This window comes from Mustela putorius, unplaced genomic scaffold (assembly GCF_011764305.1).
Source record: "Mustela putorius furo isolate JIRA1106 unplaced genomic scaffold, ASM1176430v1.1 tig00003834_pilon_pilon_pilon, whole genome shotgun sequence".
Lineage (NCBI taxonomy): Eukaryota > Metazoa > Chordata > Mammalia > Carnivora > Mustelidae > Mustela > Mustela putorius.
The window spans coordinates 63,585,208-63,603,890 of record NW_025421987.1 but is presented as its reverse complement, the minus strand read 5'-3'; the positions used below and the strand labels follow the sequence as shown (position 1 = coordinate 63,603,890).

Genomic DNA, 18,683 nt, shown 5'->3' with positions numbered 1-18,683 from the left:
CACAGAAACCGCGGGTTGGGGTCATCAAGCCGAGTTGCCTCAGGGCGAGGGTGCGGATCAGCAGCCAAGACTGGGCCGGTGTGCGCACGTGTGCGAGTGTGCACGCCGGTGTGCACGCCAGTGTGCGCGCGCGGGGCCGCTGGCGAGCGTGCGTTTCCGTTACCGGAGCCTCGGCAGCCTCAGGCTGCAGCGGCCGCTGCGGATGCGCGCCTAGCACCCCCTCCCAGCCAGTCCCCTCCCCCGGTGGCTCTCGCTCGCCCTCTTCCCTCCCCCGTCGGCCGCCTCCGAGTGTGCAGGGTAGCGCTCCCTCCGCGAGCCCCTCCAGCAGCCGCCCCGGCGCGCTCTGAGCGCCGAGCCCGGGGCGCGCGTGGAGCCCCCTCCCAGCTGCAGAGCGACGATGAGCCGCGGCGTGGGGGTCGCGGAGAGCAGGTGAGCGCATCTGCGGGGCTGGGGGGTTCGGAAGGAGAAGGGGCGGAGCGGGCTCGCGCGACGGCTGGGCCCAACGTCGCCGAGTTGCAGAAAAGGCTTTGCTCCCTTCGGCAACCCCCAGACCCTCCCGGGCTCTCCCCTTGCCCTTCGCGGGCGCGGGCGGGGGCGAGGGCTCCACTGCCGTCCCGACATCCCCGCTCCGGCCGCGAAAACAAAGCACACTCCGGCGGCGGCGCCGGCCTCACGCGGGCCCAGAGCGTGGAGAGCCAGCGCGCCCCCCCTTGCCCCACTCCTGCCCTCTAGTCCTGGCCCGGGGTCTCGGCGGGCCGCACCTGGGTAGGGCCCGCGGTGGCGGGGTCGCGCGCAGGTGCCCGCGCGGGAGGCGGCGGCGGCGCGCAGCTCCGGAGGCCGGGCGCTCCCGACCCAGAGGCGGGGCCTACAGGCGGCGCTGCTGTTGCCTGCGGCCGCGTTTCCCTGGCCGCCTGGGCTCGGCACCGCCGCGGTGGCAGGTGGGCCCGAGGTAGTTCTCGACCTCCTGGTGGAGCGGCTGCGGGCGGCCGGTGGGGGCCGTGGAGGGCAGGTCGCCCTGCGGCGCCCCCTTGCTCCCCGCGGTGGACTCGCGAGCTTCCCGCCTCCGCCGTGACTCTCCGCCCTCGAGGCTCGGTTTCTACTGTCCTCATCTGCCCCTAGCTCCCGGGCTTCAGCTCTCGGGAGCCCCTGCGCCCTCCGTACTGGAAGAGGACTTGGGAGGTCGCTCCAGGAGGGTGCCCGGCGTTTTGCCAGACACTGTCGGCTTTTAAATTGTTGAGTCGAAGTCGAGGGTAGGATTGGTTCCCTTAACGCCCCCTCCCCGCCCCCACCTTGCCCAAGTGTGGCGGCCCTACCCGCGGCAGCCCCTCACCCCCGATGTGGCGCTAACACGTCTCCCGCACGGCAGGCTCCAATTAACATTGCTTGAAGGATTTCTGCTATTACTGTAAAGGGAGCCAATGCCTCTTTGTCACCAGACCTTTAAAAGTAGCTGCTTTTTACATGGGAATGTTTATTAAGAGCTAGTTTGGGGATGCTCTAAGGGTATTGTGGGCGTGTTCTCCAGTTACTATCATTTGCAAAAGGAGCTTTTAGCATCGGATGTAGTATTTCAGCAAGTGTGTGATGGGCACTTTGTGAAATATATCCTTTAGGTAATCCTTTTATTGCCGTTAAGCGCTTGCAGGAAGTCACCCAAAGCAGTGCAGAAACGCTCAGCAAGGATTCAGACTGCAGAAAATTTTCTTTTAGGACAGTCACTGCTGCAGAACCACGTTTCTACAGGAACAACTAGAGCAAGGAGCGAGTGCCCAAGTTTAACTAGAGCAAGGAGCGAGTGCCCAAGTTTAAAGTGTCTACGACTTAACTTTTTCGCGGGTCATTAAACATCAGGCCCAGTTTCTCACAGGGAGGAGGGAGGTTTTGTTTTTTTCTGCCACTGCCCTTTCTTTAAAACACTGTTGCAGTCAGGAAGGCAGCCTAGAAAAGTCTGTGTGTAGATAGGTTTGACTATTTGGTTTCCTGAGGTTAAGATCACGGGTAAAACCACAGGACACGAACTGAGTCCACCTCGAGTATCAAAAACTGCTTACAGAGGATATTTACCCAACAGCAAGTCCTGGGAATGATTGTTAAAGAGCTCTGAATTAAATCTTTTCTAGAAGTCAAGTTTTCCCCCTGCCAGAACAATAAAGAGAGGAAGTGAATTGAAATATAGTATGTGACATTAACACAGTTATTTACACAAACAGAGCTAACTGAATTTTTCTGCTGACTACCCAGAACTACCAGCCCCTGTTGGTATTGCTGGAGGATATGGACCCACCCCAACTCTTTCCACCAAAACTCCTTAGTCCCCCATCTCTGATCTTTCTGGCCTCTTCAGGGAGATTGTTCGTAATGTGTCATTTTCATGTTTCAGATTGGCAACAAAGTCCATAAAATTCAGTATCAGCCAAGGGTGAGGTGCCAGTCTCTGTAAACTGGAAAACACCCCACAGATGCTAGCTACTGTTGCTTATAATTTTTAGTAGCTGCACAGCATTCCCTTCTCACAGTTTTGGCCATTTAAACTGTTTCTTACAGATTTTTTAAAATACTGAGGCATAGAGTCTTTATGTCTACCCTGTTCTTTCTGTCGCATATTTGTTCAATGAACACTTTTTTTCCAGTGCAAATTATATGCCAGACCATGTGTTGGATGCTGGGGTTGTGGACTTCTTGGCTGTACACAACCCTTCACTCTCACTCATTGTTTTTTTTTTTTTCAGTTCCCAGACTTGGAAACAAATTACAGTAGAGCAGTGCAATAACTGTATTCCTGCAGGTGTATATCACATGTTGTTTGTTCAGGGAGGGGAGAAGAGAAACAGGGTTGAGTCATGGGAATTCCCCCACCCCACACATCTTCAGCTCAGGAGAGCTCTCTTTGTTCACTCCGGGCACTCAGGATTTCTTTCTCTTTTCCTCCTTCCCTTCTTGTCTTCTCACTGCTGGAAATGTCCCAGCTGCCTCTCTTCTCCCTGCCAGCATGGTTCCAGCCCATTTCTCTCCTCGCCCCACTTCCCTTTGGAGTACGTTTTGCAAAGCTCTCACTGACAGGTACAAGGAGGAGGAAGGAAATAAACCCTGAAACTGTTTCCCCGCGTTCCTGCCGCCCCACAGCTAGCTGCCTTTTAGACCATATTCCCAGTGCAGTTAGCCACTTCATCTTGCCCTCCCACCAGCCAGGGTCCTTCTCCATTCACAACTCTGGCGTGTAAAGCTGGAGTTCTAGATACTTTCCTTTTCCTTTCCCTAGATGCCAAAAACCCTTTGTGTGTGTGTACACAATCAGACAGAAAACACAAGCATGGTAAGTTGAACATCACCAAGTGAACATTCTGTAACACACTGCCCAGGTCAAGACACAAAACATGGCACCCTAGATGGCCCTCTCATACTCTGATTACTCACAGTCATGTTTCTCCTTCCCAAAGGAACAAGAGATTAATTTTGCTTGTTTGTAAACTTTCTAAAAATAGCATCATGCAGCATATAATTTTCATGTCTGGCTTGTTTTGTGCAACATTATGTTTGTTTGAGATGGATCCACAGTGTGGGGTGTAAGCAGTTCTTTTCATTGTGCTTGCTCACGGTACTCCCTTATATGATAATGTCACATTTTTGTTCATCCATTTCTTACTCTTAGTGAGCATGATAGTTCCTTCCAGTTTTTGCCTAATACAAATAATATGCAGTGAGTCCTTCAGCCTTTTGTTACCCAAAGACCTACCAGTTCCACCATTATTTTTTCCTATTGGGGTAACTTAAAAAGGGGATGGGGTGGGTGAAGGAGCTGGCCCGTTGAGCCAGCTCCATGCATTTTCCATCTTTGCCAGCGCTAAGGACCTTTGGAAGAACCTAAGACTGTGCTTTCATTAGGGACCTGAACATTGAAGAAGAAAACCCATAGGATGGCTTCTTTTGTGAGCGAGCTGATTGGAAGTGGTGATCTTTGGGAAGAAAGAAGAAAAGAAAATAGGTCATGATAGGAAGCCAGCTTGGTTCAGGCAGCATCCTCAAGGGGATGGACAGCTGATGGCTCCAGGTGCCCACATCTCTCCTGCCCCCACTCCCCCACCTGCCTCTTCCCTTTATTGAGTCTCTGATCTACCTCAGGGTTCAAGCTCCTGGAGGGCTTGGCATGTATGGAAGTCTTTCTGTCTTGGCTTGTGGGGAGGGCACTGTTGGCTTCCAGAGCTTGGTCCTGAATGAAGACACTTTCCTTGGAGAGTGCTTTAAAAGTTACCTAGCTCCCTTGGAGGTTTTGGTCACCTAGTACTACAACTGCCTCTGCAGGGGTACTGGCTGTTGTGGCCTGGGGGACTGAGGTTTTCTTTGGGGAAATGCTTAGGCCTCTGGACTCAACACAAACAGTGTCTTAACCTGCAGGTTGTCAGAGGGTCGTACGCGTTCAGGCAGTTCCCGTGGAAGACGTTGAGGACAGCAGATTCTGGAACCCTGCACTATTGACTTCCTTCTCTGCTTTCACGTTTTCAGTCTTCCCAGGATGGAAATGTAGAGACTACTCAGCAGACTGAATAATTGCCACTAGCCTCCTGGGGGTTACCATCAGTTTGGTCTCCCCCTCCCTGACCTTCCTCATCCCCTGCTTCGCTCCCCCTGACCACACTTGCTTTCCTCCTGTTCCTGGGCCTTGATCCACTCTTTCCTGTCTCAGACAGGAGCTGCCCCGCTACTTCCAGTTCTTCTCTCCTGTCCATTTCTGCTGTACTTTGTCGTTCAGCTTAAATGTCACTTCCCCTGGGAGCCCTCCCCAATTCCTCAATCTTAGAGGAGCTCTCTTGTCATTCTCTCAAGCACTTCCTGTCTCCGATACAGGAAGTCAGGCTTCACCATCAGGTTGATAGGCTGGGGAAGGCACAGACCTGTTCCTTTGTTTACTGGTATCTGGCACACACGCTCCACACGTATTAGTTGAATAAATTGATGAAGAAACCAGGAGACCTGGGACAAGTTGTGATACTGTGTCTGCTTATAACTTGCTCTGTGATCGTGGGTATATATTCACTTACCCTCTCCTAGATTCCCTCTCCCCTTGTAGAATGATGCATCAGACTGGAAGATCTTGTAGGTTCCTTTCATTTTCAGCTTTTTCTGAGCCTAATAGCTAGAGGATCCTGTTTGTGGGGAAGCAGCACTCTTTGAAAATGCAAGATGGCCTTAGCATCATGGTTTAATTAGCTATGTCGTTAGCCATGTGCCTGTGATCTTAGCATAAGAGCTCAGTTCTTCCCAGTTCCTCAGAGCCTGCTCTGGGCTAACACTATACTTATGTTTATTTTTATTTTACTCTCCCTGCCTCATATACAGATGTATTTGTTTTCTGATCTGTCTTCTTCCTCCCTTGGGACAAGGTTCATGTGTCTTGTGTTACTTTTATATCCCCTCTGCCTAGTGCAGCACCTGTCATAGGGTAAATAGGCGTTTGTTCTTCTGAGTTGACGGGAAAGAGATCTGTCTTATAGAGAATATTATTTGCATTGGGACTATGTCCTGGGAAGTATAGTTATTTCATGATTGTGCATTTTAACTCTAGTTTGTGGCTAACATAAAATCTTTTTCACTTTCTTTAACTGATTTACTTATGGGTTTTACTTTACTTGTTATGGTCTGTTTTCTAGAAGGTTGATAGGGGCTAAAAGAAGTAAAACCTGGGGGTTACCATTAGTTTGGTTACAGATGGTTTAATTCTGGTGAGAAGTTAGAGGAGGATTTGGGGCTTATTATGGATGTAATTATGCCTAAAAACTCTGTTTACCTACAGTGGAGAATTACCTTCATTGGCAGTAGGAACCTTAGTAGGAAGAAAGACTGGTGTTTTGTCATTATTCTGCTTGGCAGAATTCTTAGCTTTTTGTTGTTAAACTGTACTGATAAAAGTTTGGACTCTGCAATCAGATAGACCATGATTCTTGAATGAGTCACCCAAGATCTCTGAGCATTATTTCTTCTTCTGTGTGATGGGGATACTTACTAGCCCAGTGTTAGGCACTTAAAAGATGGTCATGATGTTTAAATGAGCTGGTCGACATAAGGCTGAGTCCTTGGCTTAATTTCCAGCACACAGCAAACATTTAACACATACATATTAAGACTTTATTTTTACTTTAAGGATTGTTAAAAATCTTTAGGTGGAGACTTATTACTTACAGAGCCAGATTGGAGTGAAATCATTCTTATGCCCAATAGTCACCTGCCCAGGCTGCACAGAGTCAAGCTGGCTGCCAAGGGGGGAGATGGGGCTTCCTCCGAGAGCTTGGAATGCTTGTGTTCTGGTTCTCCTGCATCGCTCCTGCCCCGGGTGGGTTTGGCCACATGACGCAAGCAAGACCTCTGAGCTGCACGTGGGGATGGCAGTCCTGGCCACGTCTTCCTGGCAGAGTTCGTGTGAGGAACTGGTGCTCTTGTGGTTCTGAAAACATTCTTGGAAGTTTTAAGGTCCTGAACCTATGTGAGGATTTGGTGTTGCTCTCAGGTTTCATTTAATTGCAGCTATGACTTAATTCTGACAACAACTGGTTTTACTCATTTGCACTTAGTTTCACAGAATCCACATTTTCCAACAAACAGGTAATAAACACTCTCACTTAATATTAGCACTTTGAAGTTTTTAAGCTCGTATTTTATGTCCTGTAGCAGCTCAGGGACACGCATATATATATATATATATATATATATATATATATTAAGATTTTATTTATTTATTTGACAGAGATCACCAGTAGGCAGAGACAGGCAGAGAGAGAGGAGGAAGCAGGCTCCCTGCTGAGCAGACAGCCTGATGTGTGGCTCAATCCCAGGACCCTGAAATCATGACCTGAGCTGAAGGCAGAGGCTTAACCCCCTGAGCCACCCAGGCTCCCCGGCAGCATTTATATTTGATGCTGGTGTTGGAACTGCAGGAAAATTCTACCTAGTAACAGTGATGAAATCCATATCAGTATTTAAGGATCTTCAGGTGCTGAATAGATGTCCCTGCCCCTTTCCTACTTCTCTCCAGTCCCTGAATTACACTGAGAGCATTTGGACTAGCTGCTCTCTTTTGATAGTTGCTGTGGTTTTGCTTTAGGACAGCGCCCATGATAGAAGAGAGGGTGGCCACCTAGCATTCATTCAGTTGCAAGGGGCCCTGTGGGTCCCCTGGAGTCTGGCTTTCCTGAGGCGGGGTGGGGGATGGGGGTGGGGGAGAGAGTTGCCTTGTTGTGGGGAGAGGAGCTGCGTCCTCCTCATCCGGTCTAAGCCCCACCCCCATCACTGTCCCTCGGTTGGTGCCTGGTGTCTCTGTGTGGGGGAGCTGGCCTTCTACCTCTGGGCCTCACTAATCTCATCTTGTACACCACTCACTCTCATCTACTTCATGGAGAAAATAAAGGCTTTATGCAGAGGCTTTCTGGGTTTTAGCAAAAGTTGTAGTATCTAAGCAGATGGATACATGTCTGAAAACAGATAAGCCGCTGCAGAAAGGGGAAAATGAAAGTGCTAGTAAGGAGAAAAATAGTTTTGTTGAGAACACAGAAGTGGGTTTTAACCAGGCATAATTTATGCAATAAGAATGACGAACTTTCAATCCATGTTCTCATAATTCAAATTAAAAGACATAGTGACTGCATTATAAGAGGTAGGAGTCTAGAGAAAGGAGGTGTCACATCTGGCTTATTCTTTTAGACATTTCATTAAAAACTATATTTTAGGGGCACCTGGGTGGCTCAGTGGGTTAAGCCTCTGCCTTTGGCTCATGTCATGATCTCAGGGTGCTGGGAACCAATCCTGCATCCGCTTCTCTGCTCAGCAAGGAACCTGCTTCTCCTTCTCTCTCTGCTTGCTTCTCTGCCCAGTTGTGGTCTTTCTCTGTGTTCAATAAATAAATAAAATCTTTTATTTTTTAATTTTTTATTTAAAAAATGTTTTTTAAAGATTTTATTTATTTATTTGACAGAGAGAGAGAGAGGGAAATCGTTAAGTAGGTAGAGAAGCAGCAGAGAGAGAGGGGGAAGGAAGTTCCCTGCCAAGCAGAGATCCTGATTTGATGCAGGGCTCGATCCCAGAACCCTGAGATCATGACCTGAGCCGAAGGCAGAGGCTTAACCTAACCCATTGAGCCACCCACCCGCTCCAATCAATAAAATCTTTAAAAAAAACAAACAAACCAAAAACCATATTTTAGCCTTTCTTGGTTTCTTAAAGCATTTCCCAATTACAACTTCGCCACCATGGCCTGACCTTTTGAGCAAGAGTTGAGGATTAAAAAACAAAAGGATTTAAGTCTGAAAACAAGGATGTGTATATTTCCTAGAACCATGGAGCTTGGGAAATACCAAATATTTGGGGACGTTTACCTAAAATCTTGAGTTGAGGAGGCTTACAACACCAACATCTGGGCGTCCCAACTGACATGGGAGAAGAAGAGGGAGAGGGAAAGCAGTTGGTCAGCCGCCCTTGCTGGCTGGGTCCTCACTTTGCTCCCAGGGTTGTGATTTGGGGGTGGAGTGGTGGGCAGGGAGGGAAGGCACTGGGCCAGGCAAGTGTGTGGGCTTTGAAGTCATAAAGGGCTAGAGTCGGGTGCTCTTTCTCTAGTCCTTAGCTCTGTGACCCTGAGGAAGTTAATTAAGCTGTCTGAGCCAGTCTCTGCATTAGTAAAATGGCCTTCAGAGACTTTTTTTGCGGTGATGGAATGAGAAAATAAAGATTTTAAACATGTATAAGTGCAAATAACATCATTGTTGTTTTCTTCCTCTCTTTTCATTTATTCCTCAAAGATTCTGATTCAGTGGGCCCAAAACAGCAGTTTTTAGAGCGTACCTCAAATAACTCTCATGTTCCTCAGACTATACCATGAGAAGTGCTGTTCTTCCATGATGAATAGCAGTTTTGGCATTAAGGGGAGGGCTGGGCTGTCACTTCTCTGCACACACACCTCCCAGAGGTGCCCCAACACCCCCTGCAGAGTGCATGTTCACAGATCCTCCAAAGTTGGGGCACATGATTTGCAAGGCCATAGGCAGTGACCCTAGGTGGGGGTGGTGATACAGAGAGTGATGTGTGTGTGTGTGTGTGTGTGTGTGAGAGAGAGAGAGAGAGAGATCCAGGGTGTGCTTGGGACACCGAAGATCTTTCACTCTGGGTGAGCGCATGGAGGGGAGACACCGGAGCAGGGTGGAGGTCATTGTGCACCCTCCCAAGGAGCTTAGGTTTAGCTAGAAACCAGTGAGAAGCCACAGAAGGGTATAAGCAAAGGTGTGAGGAGACCACACTGATAGTCACTGATGAGCCAGGAGAGGGAGACTGCAGGCATGCATAGTAATTATGAGAAAATTACCTTGAGGGCCCATGGTGAGAGACGGGGTGGGGGGGTGGGGGGGAGCGCACTGGAACTGAGGGAGAGAGTGTATGCTGAGGAGGGGACAGATTTGAGAGGTGTCTAGAGGGGGCTCAGGAGGACTGGCTGCTTGATGAGCAAGAGGGGGCAGGAGCTGGTGAGGGCCGAGGTCCCAGCTAGGTGCCCTCGGGATGTGATTCTCTGCAGAGACAGGTCAGGAGGAGCAGGTTCTCCCTGAAGACAGGTAGTAGCGTAGTTAATTTAAAGTGCTTAACAGCATAGCTAATTTAAAATAGTTAATTTAAAGACCCTGGGCATCTGGGACTCCAAGAAGAGGACTGGGAAGGAGGTGCAGATTTAGGATCAGAAACCCTGTGTGAAGAGGCACCCTGAGGTGGTGTGAGGTGGGAAGACAAGGGCGCACAGGGGTGACTCCTGATCATGTAGCTGCTGCTACCCTGGGGGCTGATGGAGGCTGGTGGGGGGGTGAAGCACACAGAGAGTGGGGAGGTCACTGCCACAGGGAAGGTGGGAGGTGGCAGCAGACCAGGTAAGAAGGGACGCGGAAGCCACGGAAAAGCCCGCCACCTGCTTCATCTTGTGAGGCCGTGGTCTCTGAGGACTGCAGAAGGCCCACTGGGTCTGTTGGCTAGGAGTCCGTGGCAGCGTGGGAGAGCAGAAGCCAGGTGGCTTTGAGTGCAGGGGGCATTGGGGAGAGGGAGAGTGGAGACCATGTGCATAGGGCATGGAGAGTTCAGGCATGGAGAGGACAAGGGAGAGGCCTTCTCGTTACATGCTTGCTACAGGAGCCCTCACTATTTGGGTGCCATATGTGAGGGAGAAGGCCAGGGAGGCAGAGCAAGATGACCAGGGAGAGGGAGGATGACTCACGCAACCAGATGGAAGGCTGGATGCCAGCGCGGGATGGGCAGTTAGGACTGTGTGCCTAGGGATGTGACAGAGGAAGGCCAGATGGCTGGGCATGACTGGCAATCCCGTGAGCCTGGAAGGTATGGTGCTGGCTCCTGGGGGTGTGATGGGACCAGAAGGGGTCAGGTGCACTCCCAAGAAGCCCCACTGATGAGTTTGGCCTGGCAGTACGTGGGGTCAGGCCACAGGTGGAGAGTGAGAGGGGCAGGAAAACCTTTGAGGAGGGAGAGAGTTCTTTAATTTGCAGCATTTCTGGAGAAACAATATAATGATCATTTTGAAGATTTTTGTAATTATTTTATATAAAATTAGTATCGGTTTTTCAAAGTCTTTTTCTTTTCTTGTTGCAGTGATGACCCTCACAATGCCCCTTCAGAAGGAAAAGGTACGGTACTCCTAAGTCAGTGTGGAGGTGTTAAAAAACTTACACTCTGTGGAGCATTTGCCGTTTTTGAGAATGATCATTTATTTTACTTATGGACTGTGGCTACTCTGTTGCATTCAGGCATTTCCCAACTGCTGCCTTGCAAGCCTGCCTCCTTACACGAAGGGCAAGGAGTGACTGAAGAAGGAGGCACGCCGCCCCAGACTGGTAGGTGGCAGTTTCCCTAAGCGAGGAAACCGACTAGGAGGCTGGTCTTGGTCTGCTTGGGACTTTGAAGCTGGGTGAATGTTCGTTCATACCTTGAGCGTTGTGTGTCAGGGTGAGTGCTGGCCAACTAAGGGGATAAGACAGGGCCTCCGTCTTCAAGGCCTCACAGACCAACTGCGAGACAAGCGGCCACTGTTTGCCTGTTGGTCCGTGTGACAGGAGGGGTCGTCGAGGAGGCGTGGCTAAGCCGGTGGGGAGGAGGACCGCAGAAGTGACTTTGGGCTGGGTTTGAATGGATCCCTGGGAACTCCAGAGGTGAGGCTTGGTGGAGGGACTTCCGGGCAGTGGGAAGGTACCTGGAAAGGCTTGGAGAAGGAGCGGCAGTCATCCTGGCGTTCAAGTTTGGGGACTAGGGGAGTGGTTAAAATAGATTGATTCTAGGCCAGCGGTTCTCAGCCCTGGCTGCACGTTGCAGTCATCTGGAGACTTTAAAGGTAAATACTGCTGTTTAGGCCCCACCCCAGACCAGCTAAATCAGAACCTCTAGGGAAGGGCTGAGTCTGGGCATGGATGTGTTGAGAAAGCTTTCCCGGGTGGTTCCAAGGTGCAGCGAGCATTGAGAACCCCTGTTCTGTGCTTCTAGCCCTGCAGGTGGGCTGGCCTCCGCTTTCATGATTGGACAGTCGTGAGGAGAAAGGTGTAAATACGTTGTGAAGTGTTTTACATAAATATATGTAAAGTATACATATACAAAATGAATAAAAAAATGAGTAAATACATGTAAACAAGTTAACATATATACGTGCCTGGCGCATAGAACACTCAGAACAAGCTGCTGTGGGCTGCGATTATTCTTGTTCTCGACATTATTCTCAGATCTTTTCCTTCCTCCCTGTAACCGCTGCCACTCGTTCCGTACGAACATAGGGAGGGAGGGTTTGGGAATAATGCTAATAGCTTTTCATGTGTGTACTTGCTGTGTGGAGGGGGAGGCAGGGTCTGGAAACTGGGAGGTACAGAGAATGAGGAGTGGGGGTGGGGGAATGAGCCTGCCCGGCAGGTTGGGCCTGGGCTGCTCCTGGGGTCTGCCAGGAGAAGCCCAGGTGTCCCTGGAGGTGGCGGTCGGGATCCTACTGGGGAGTTGGTGCCATGCCTGCTGAGGGCTCTAGGGGGAAGAGAGGCTGGGAATGTGGGGCCTGGGGCATTAACTGGGGAGGGGGGTGGTGGGAGAAGAGAAGAGTGGCAAGGCCACTGGTGGAAAGCTTTGAGAGAGGTAGGAGAACCAGGACAGACATCTCGGGAGGGTCTTGTGGGCAGGAGGGAGTGATGGGTGTCTACCTGCAGGAGTTCTTTTCTGGGGGTTAGTGGTCCTTTAGAGACACCAGGGAGAGGATTTCCAGCAAGCTGTGGGAACAGAAGCGTGATTGCAGTGGACTGAGACGTGGAGTCGGGGGTGAGGAGGAAGGAGGAGGGAGCGTTCTTGGGGACCACTTTTTCCAGAAGTAGTTGGATAATAGGGACTACATTTGTCCTGTGCTTCAGTCAGTGGCATGCACACTCCAGGACTTCTGCACAGTTGTATCACTGGCCTAGTGTGTGTGACATGTCCATATGTGCAAATGCAGGAGCCAGACGGGAGCAGGGAGGGCGAGTCACCACTGAGAAGGGCTTGAGCAACAACCAGAGGAAGTGATTCCCGCAGCCAGAGGGTTAACAGGAGCTCGTACTCAGTATGTTCTATCCAGTTCCAGAGAAAAACAAGCCCCCTCTTAGAGAAACCAGACTGGTTTTGGACTCAATAGAATTTATTAAGTTAGGAAGAAATTAGTTGAGTTTGCATCTATTTTATAATAGATATAATTAAAAAATAGTTCTTACTTTTTATTCACTGCGAACTTCCCTTGGTGTTTCTGTTCAGGAGAGGACAGCAGTTCTGAGAGCAGCTCTGAGAGTGAATCTGGTGAGTAACGTACGCTTTTCCTTAATCACGGAATCCTGGTTAAACCTATGAGCCTTCATTTTTATTTTAAAGTAACGCACACATCCCTTATATGGTTTGAGGACCTATTACTAGCATGGTTTTCTGAAGTCCTGAAGAAGTGCCTACGTGGTAAATACTTTCCAGTTGGCAAGCGAAGTGGGAGGACAGGATGAGCTGAAGAAGAAAGGCAGGAAATGGTTGCTGGTGGCGAGAGCCAAGCATTTTACCTGTTCTCCCATTAGTCCGTGTTTCCTCTTGGTTGTCCAAAGAGTTTGATTTAGACTTCTTTGCTTTTTGTAGATAATGAGGAACCAGAACCAGAACAAATAAGTGAGTATATCCTTCCTCTCGGTTTTATTTTTTGTTGTTGAAAGGAAGAAAGGGGAGGATAGCCTCTGGGATTTTTACATTACCGATCACTTGCTCGTTATCTTTCTCCCCGTGCAAAATTAAGGTGAACGTTAGGAAACTTCTCTAAGTGTTTTGGAAATGTGAACTCACTACACAGGGCAAAAAAAAGCATGTGCCTGTGATGTGCGTCGGTACCAAGACTGTACATGTGCTGTGCTGCTCTGAGGCCCCTGCCTGAGGGGCCTGCGGTAAGCGGCCGCAACTTGCCTCGGTGGGGCTCGCTGCTCAGGACTGTGGCCCACTGACTGTCTGCCGCTGCAAGTGCTCCATTTGTGCTTGGGGGTTTCTGGCGTGCTGTTGGAGCTCTCCGTGAACAACTTGAGAATGAAACCACTTGAAGGGAATTCTAAATATAAAATATGGTTTTTGTCGAAAGTTTTGTGAGTGACTAAGCTTGTATTTTAAGTGGTTTTCTTTTTACTGTAGGACCCTCCTCCCCCCTCCAGTTCTTAGACTCTGATCTGCCCCTGAATGCTGTAGCAGGGCAGTCAGAGGGCCCCTTTGCAGTACTTAAAATAAATGAAGTCTCTTCGCTCATAAGTCCTTAGATAGTCTGATTCTCTCTGCAATTTCTCAGTGGAGAACCTGTGATGGTAACTGTAAGTTCTTGCAATCATGTTATACATTGAGGAGAAGCTGTGATAATGTGTGTAATAGTGTGTAGCACCCTCGTGGAGATGTCATATTCTGATAGCCATAAAGCAAAAATGTATGCCAACCCTCTCACCCCCAATTCTCTGTACATTATGGATTATTTCATCCTCCAAAATGCAGTCGAAAGTCCAGCCTCCGTAGATTGGATTAAAATAGGAATCAAACTAGAAAGCTGGCATTGGATCAGGTTTCTGCTGTTATCCCTGGTAATAACTGGGTAAAGGGCCGTAGAGACATGGAGTCCAGAGTCAGAACCCTCAGGGTCCAGAAGCTAGGCCAGGGCCAGGGCCTCACCCAGGCAGGCAACATAGGTGGAAGGCAGTGTTCAGTAAGGCTCAAGATAGGCTCAGAATTGGTACGGTCAGTGTGGTCAGCAGGGCAAACGTGGAGCACCGAGGAGGGGCTGGCCCTTGGCTGGGTTAGACATCTTGGTATTCTCTGGCAGTCCCAAGTGTCCTGGCATCTTCTGTGGGCGGGCCGAGGATGCCTGTCTTTGGAGCGAGCCCCAGGTCATGGAAGAGTCCTGCCTTCCCCCAAGATTATTCTCTTTGTTAAAATGTCTGTGATTCTTCGCCTGCATTCTCAGGTCGGGTGGAAAGACCAGGTGGGCTGCCTTGGACTGTTCGCTCCTCTGTGCTCTAGCTAACAGTGCAGCCTACCCGTTCTCTTCCCAAGTGCATATGCTTTCTACTCACAGGCATGAACTCTGGGGTCACCCAACGATGCTTGAAGGGAAGCTGTGGTTGATAAGTTGGGGAGAATTACATCAATTTCTCTGCTTTGGCTGGGAAGACCTGGTCAGAGGCTCGGTGTTTGCTGGTTAGGATTCTCTGATCTCTTTCACTTTCTCTGCTCCTAAGGCAGAAAACCATGGGCTGTGGATGAAATACAACGCAGACTTACAGCCAACCAATAAAGTAGAATTTTATGATCCTTTATAAGATAGTGACTGAGGAAATATGATTGGAGGGTAGTGTGGTGCAGGAGGTGGTCGGTATTTCAGATCTATAGTGTTCTGAGTCCAGGACTCTGAATACTTTTAATCTCTGTTGCCATGTGATCTTAATTTTTTTTTTTTTTTTAAAGCTGGAGCTCCCGATAGGCTGACAAATCAGGCAGCTTGTGTGTGCTGGGGTGGAGCGCTGTCCTGGGGGGTGTCTGTACCTTCTGGGCGTGGGGATGGCATAGGACCTTGTATATGTATTGATGAGTGCCTTACCCATGGGGTGACCCTCCCAGAGGTTGTTCAGATGTCTACAATATAAAACCAAGCATTTGACACATTAGGTCTTGCCTTAAGTGACAGGAATTGTTGTCTAGAATTTGTAAATTTTTTAATGAGTCCCACCTATCACCGTAGCAAAATAATAGTTAATAATAGTTATGTAACACTTACTGAATTAGGGCATGGTCATTTAATTTTCCTTAATTTTGGGGGGGATGGTATTATTCTAATCCCCATTTGATAGATGTGGAAAGTGAAGCATGGGGACACTTAGTAATGCCACCAGAGAGGTCAAGCTCATGCAACTAGTGACCAGTGTAGATAATAGAAAAATTCATTGCTGTTCCCTTTCTTTCTTTAAAAAAAAAAAAGATTTTATTTGTTTATTGAGAGAGAGTGAGAGAGAGAGAGAGAATATGAGAGAGAGAGAACAAGAGCAGGGTGAGGGGCAGAGGGAGAAGTAGACACCCTGCTGTGCAGGGAGCCCAGTGTGGGGCTCAGTCCCAGTATTCCAGGATCATGACCTGAGCCGAAGGCAGATGCTTAACCGACTGAGCCACTCAGGTGCCCCTGCTTTCCCTTTCTTTTTTTTTTCTTTTTTAATTTTTTTTTTTCAGATTTTATTTATTTATTTGATAGAGATCCCAAGTAGGCAGAGAGGCAGGCAGAGAGAGAGGAGGAAGCAGGCTTGCAGAGAGCTGAAAGCCGGATGTGGGGCTCCATCCCAGGACCCTGGGATCATGACCTGAGCCGAAGACAGAGGCTTTAACCCACTGAGCCACCCAGGCACCCCTGCTTTCCCTTTCTTAATATATTTTGTAGTATGGAAGTCTAATCATTCAGAAAATAGTGACTGAGCACTTACTAGGCCCTAGGGTTACAGTCCTCATGAAGCTTACATTCTAGGGGGGAGAGAAACAGGAAGCAGAAGACACTAAACCACAGTGTGCAAGGTGGGGAGATGCCCTGAAGGAAATGAATATGTCAGGCAGGCCCTGTTTCAGGGAGGGGGAGTGTGCATTTGTATCAGAAAAGCCTCTCAGATAAGGGCACATTTGAGCAGAGACCACAAAGATGTGAGGGGGCAAGCAACACGAGTATTTGTGGGAGGAGACAGTATATGCAAAGTCAGGAGTGTGCTTTGGGGTGGAGACATGGCGGGTGGTGACTGGAGGGCAGCAGGTGCGGGGGAGGCAGGCAGAAGATGAAGTAATGAAGAGCCAGACCATACAGGACCTTTATCGGTGTGGAAGGAATCTGCATGCCAAATCAGAGACCCTTACAGTTGTTCCAGTTTAAATAGGCCTAAAATCTGATGTCAGTTCTTTTCTTCCAAGCTAATGTCTAACCCTAATAGCTGGAGGGCTGATGCCAGCCGAGCATTATCTTGGGCAGTGGATGAATCTTCAGTGGAGGCTGCCGCTCTCCAGCGGAGACGCTGGCCCTGGGGAGGAATAACTGATGAGGAGATGGCTCATATGCCCTTTCTTGTCTTCACAGATGGGGAGCCAGGAGGGTCTTGCGTGGAGGAAGCTTCTGCTCAGAGTAAGAACAGGGCGATGTGCTTACCTCTGGTTCCTCTGCTGCTCTCCCGTGCTTGTGTGAAAGGAGAACATGTGGGCCCCGTGTAAGGATGATGGCTGCAGAGAAAGATCACATAAAGTTTTATGTGCCGAGATGGGGCACACCAAAACTCAAGTCGCATTCAAGCCCGTTTTCACACTTTAGACCTAGAGTGGGATCGACAGACGTAGTGTCTCATGTGTCATTGGATTGACGTGTGGAGGTGTTTAAATACACGTTTAAAGTTCTGTGGGTTGGGAAGCTAAGGTGGGTGCTTGAGTCATGTATGATTTACCCCGTGACTGACTCCTGCCAATGCATGTGTGATCTCGTTCACAGCGGAAGAGTGGGAGGAGAAGGAATTGCCCAAAGAGCATTCGCATTCAGGTATAAACTGACATTTTCCAAAATATTCTTCCAAATATTGTTATTGCTCAGGGGCATGTGCCTTTGAACTTTGTCATCTCATCCTGTCACATATACTTATGAAAAAATTTGTATCCGAAAATGCCAACCACATTCATATACATAAAACTTTTTCTCTATCATTTAGAACTTCAAAAAATCCAACCTCACTGTGAACACTGCAATGTTGAAAATGTAAGTATATTTTCATTATAGAGTATGATTCTTTAACTTGCTTTAAGAAAGTAACATTGTTTGTGTATTACCTGCTTTTATGTGTGTACTTTTTCTCCAGAAACAAAATGAGCAAGTGACCCCCAGGCCGCTTTCCAGGGAACAGTTTTTGTAAGTAGTTGTGAATAGAGAAGACTTAAACATCATCAGTAACTTAACTTCACACATAAAAATGACCCCAGGTAGGGGAAACCCAGAACAACATAATTAATTTCACACACTTTATGTACTTCCTTGGGCTATTTTCTTTGGTAGTGATGCTTCTTCAGAATGCTATAGAATTTCATTAGTGCTTTTGAATGGAATTAAAAACACAAGTAGTTTTAAGAAATCCTCCCCGACCAAACATAAGGACTAAAAAGGTGTTCTTATCTGTCCAATGCAGACTGAAGTTGGACACAGAGGGAACTTACCAATGCACGGAAACTGGTCTGATATTTGAGGTTAACAGAAAAGTTGACATCAAGTATTGCGTTTTGTCCTGGAGCAAATTTGCAGACCTGGTTGTTAAACCCTGGGTTGTCGGTGGACCCTTGTTTGATGTTAAATGTGACCCAACCTGTCTCACCTCCATTCAGTTTCCACATTCCCTCTGCTTGGGTCGTAAGTACTTGTTTCCTAAATGTCTAATTTTTGTGCATGTGTGTGTATGTGTGTGCAACCCGTGTCCTGCCCAGAGTGCTGATTTACCTTCATATTTTAACAGACCACAATGCCAATATGACGTTCAAAGTCTTACATGTTAAAAGTTCTGGGGCCTCATTAGAATCCACCATGGATCATTCTACAACCCACGTCAAATGGCGTGTGAGCTCTCTTTCTCCTGTGGGGCCGGTTATTCAAAGTGAAGAGACTGTATACCACCACGGGGCTGTGATTCTCTACAAAGCCATTGACCAGAACCCATCCTTGTCTTTTCGGGTGTACATAGCAACCAATAACGAGTCGTTCATCAAGGTAAATTTAACGAGAATGAATCATAAGTGTTGATTACTTTGGGTTCCAACATGATGCCGTGTGTGTGGGTCCCATTCTTGTTAACTGAAGCGTCTGCCCTCTGTGGGTCTCATTTGGCGCTCACCTAGAGAGGTCAGAGGGTCAGTGCCTGGGGCGTGCCAAGTCCTCTGATTGCGGGAGGGTGGTCATTCCGATCCAAGCAGAAGGGGGCGGGGGTCTGGGACTTCAGCGGAAAGAAACGCAACTCACAGGAAAATGAAAAAGAATAAATGTTTGGTAAACAAGTGTCTCTTGGGCCACTCAGAGCCATGGGACATAGAGGACTTTGCTTAAACAGGCCTTGCTATGTTCCTCCCTGTCTTCCATACCTAGTTCATGTGCTAGTGTTGTT

General features: G+C 48.6%; 1 protein-coding gene across 2 annotated transcripts in view; it reads left to right on the top strand.

Annotated features, from left to right (window-relative positions):
- The first annotated feature begins 252 nt into the window (after positions 1-252).
- LOC101689916 (NACHT, LRR and PYD domains-containing protein 1b allele 2) overlaps positions 253-18,683 on the top strand; it is a 34,482-nt gene continuing 16,051 nt past the window's right edge. For both annotated transcript variants that reach the window (XM_045088567.1, XM_045088568.1), the window contains exons 1-11: positions 253-429; positions 10,621-10,655; positions 10,776-10,862; positions 12,781-12,822; positions 13,144-13,173; positions 16,634-16,678; positions 17,036-17,083; positions 17,250-17,296; positions 17,397-17,446; positions 17,721-17,938; positions 18,042-18,292. In XM_045088567.1, coding sequence (XP_044944502.1) covers positions 398-429; positions 10,621-10,655; positions 10,776-10,862; positions 12,781-12,822; positions 13,144-13,173; positions 16,634-16,678; positions 17,036-17,083; positions 17,250-17,296; positions 17,397-17,446; positions 17,721-17,938; positions 18,042-18,292 — 885 coding nt within the window. In that variant the 5' untranslated portion in view covers positions 253-397. The remainder of the gene's footprint in view (positions 430-10,620; positions 10,656-10,775; positions 10,863-12,780; positions 12,823-13,143; positions 13,174-16,633; positions 16,679-17,035; positions 17,084-17,249; positions 17,297-17,396; positions 17,447-17,720; positions 17,939-18,041; positions 18,293-18,683) is intronic.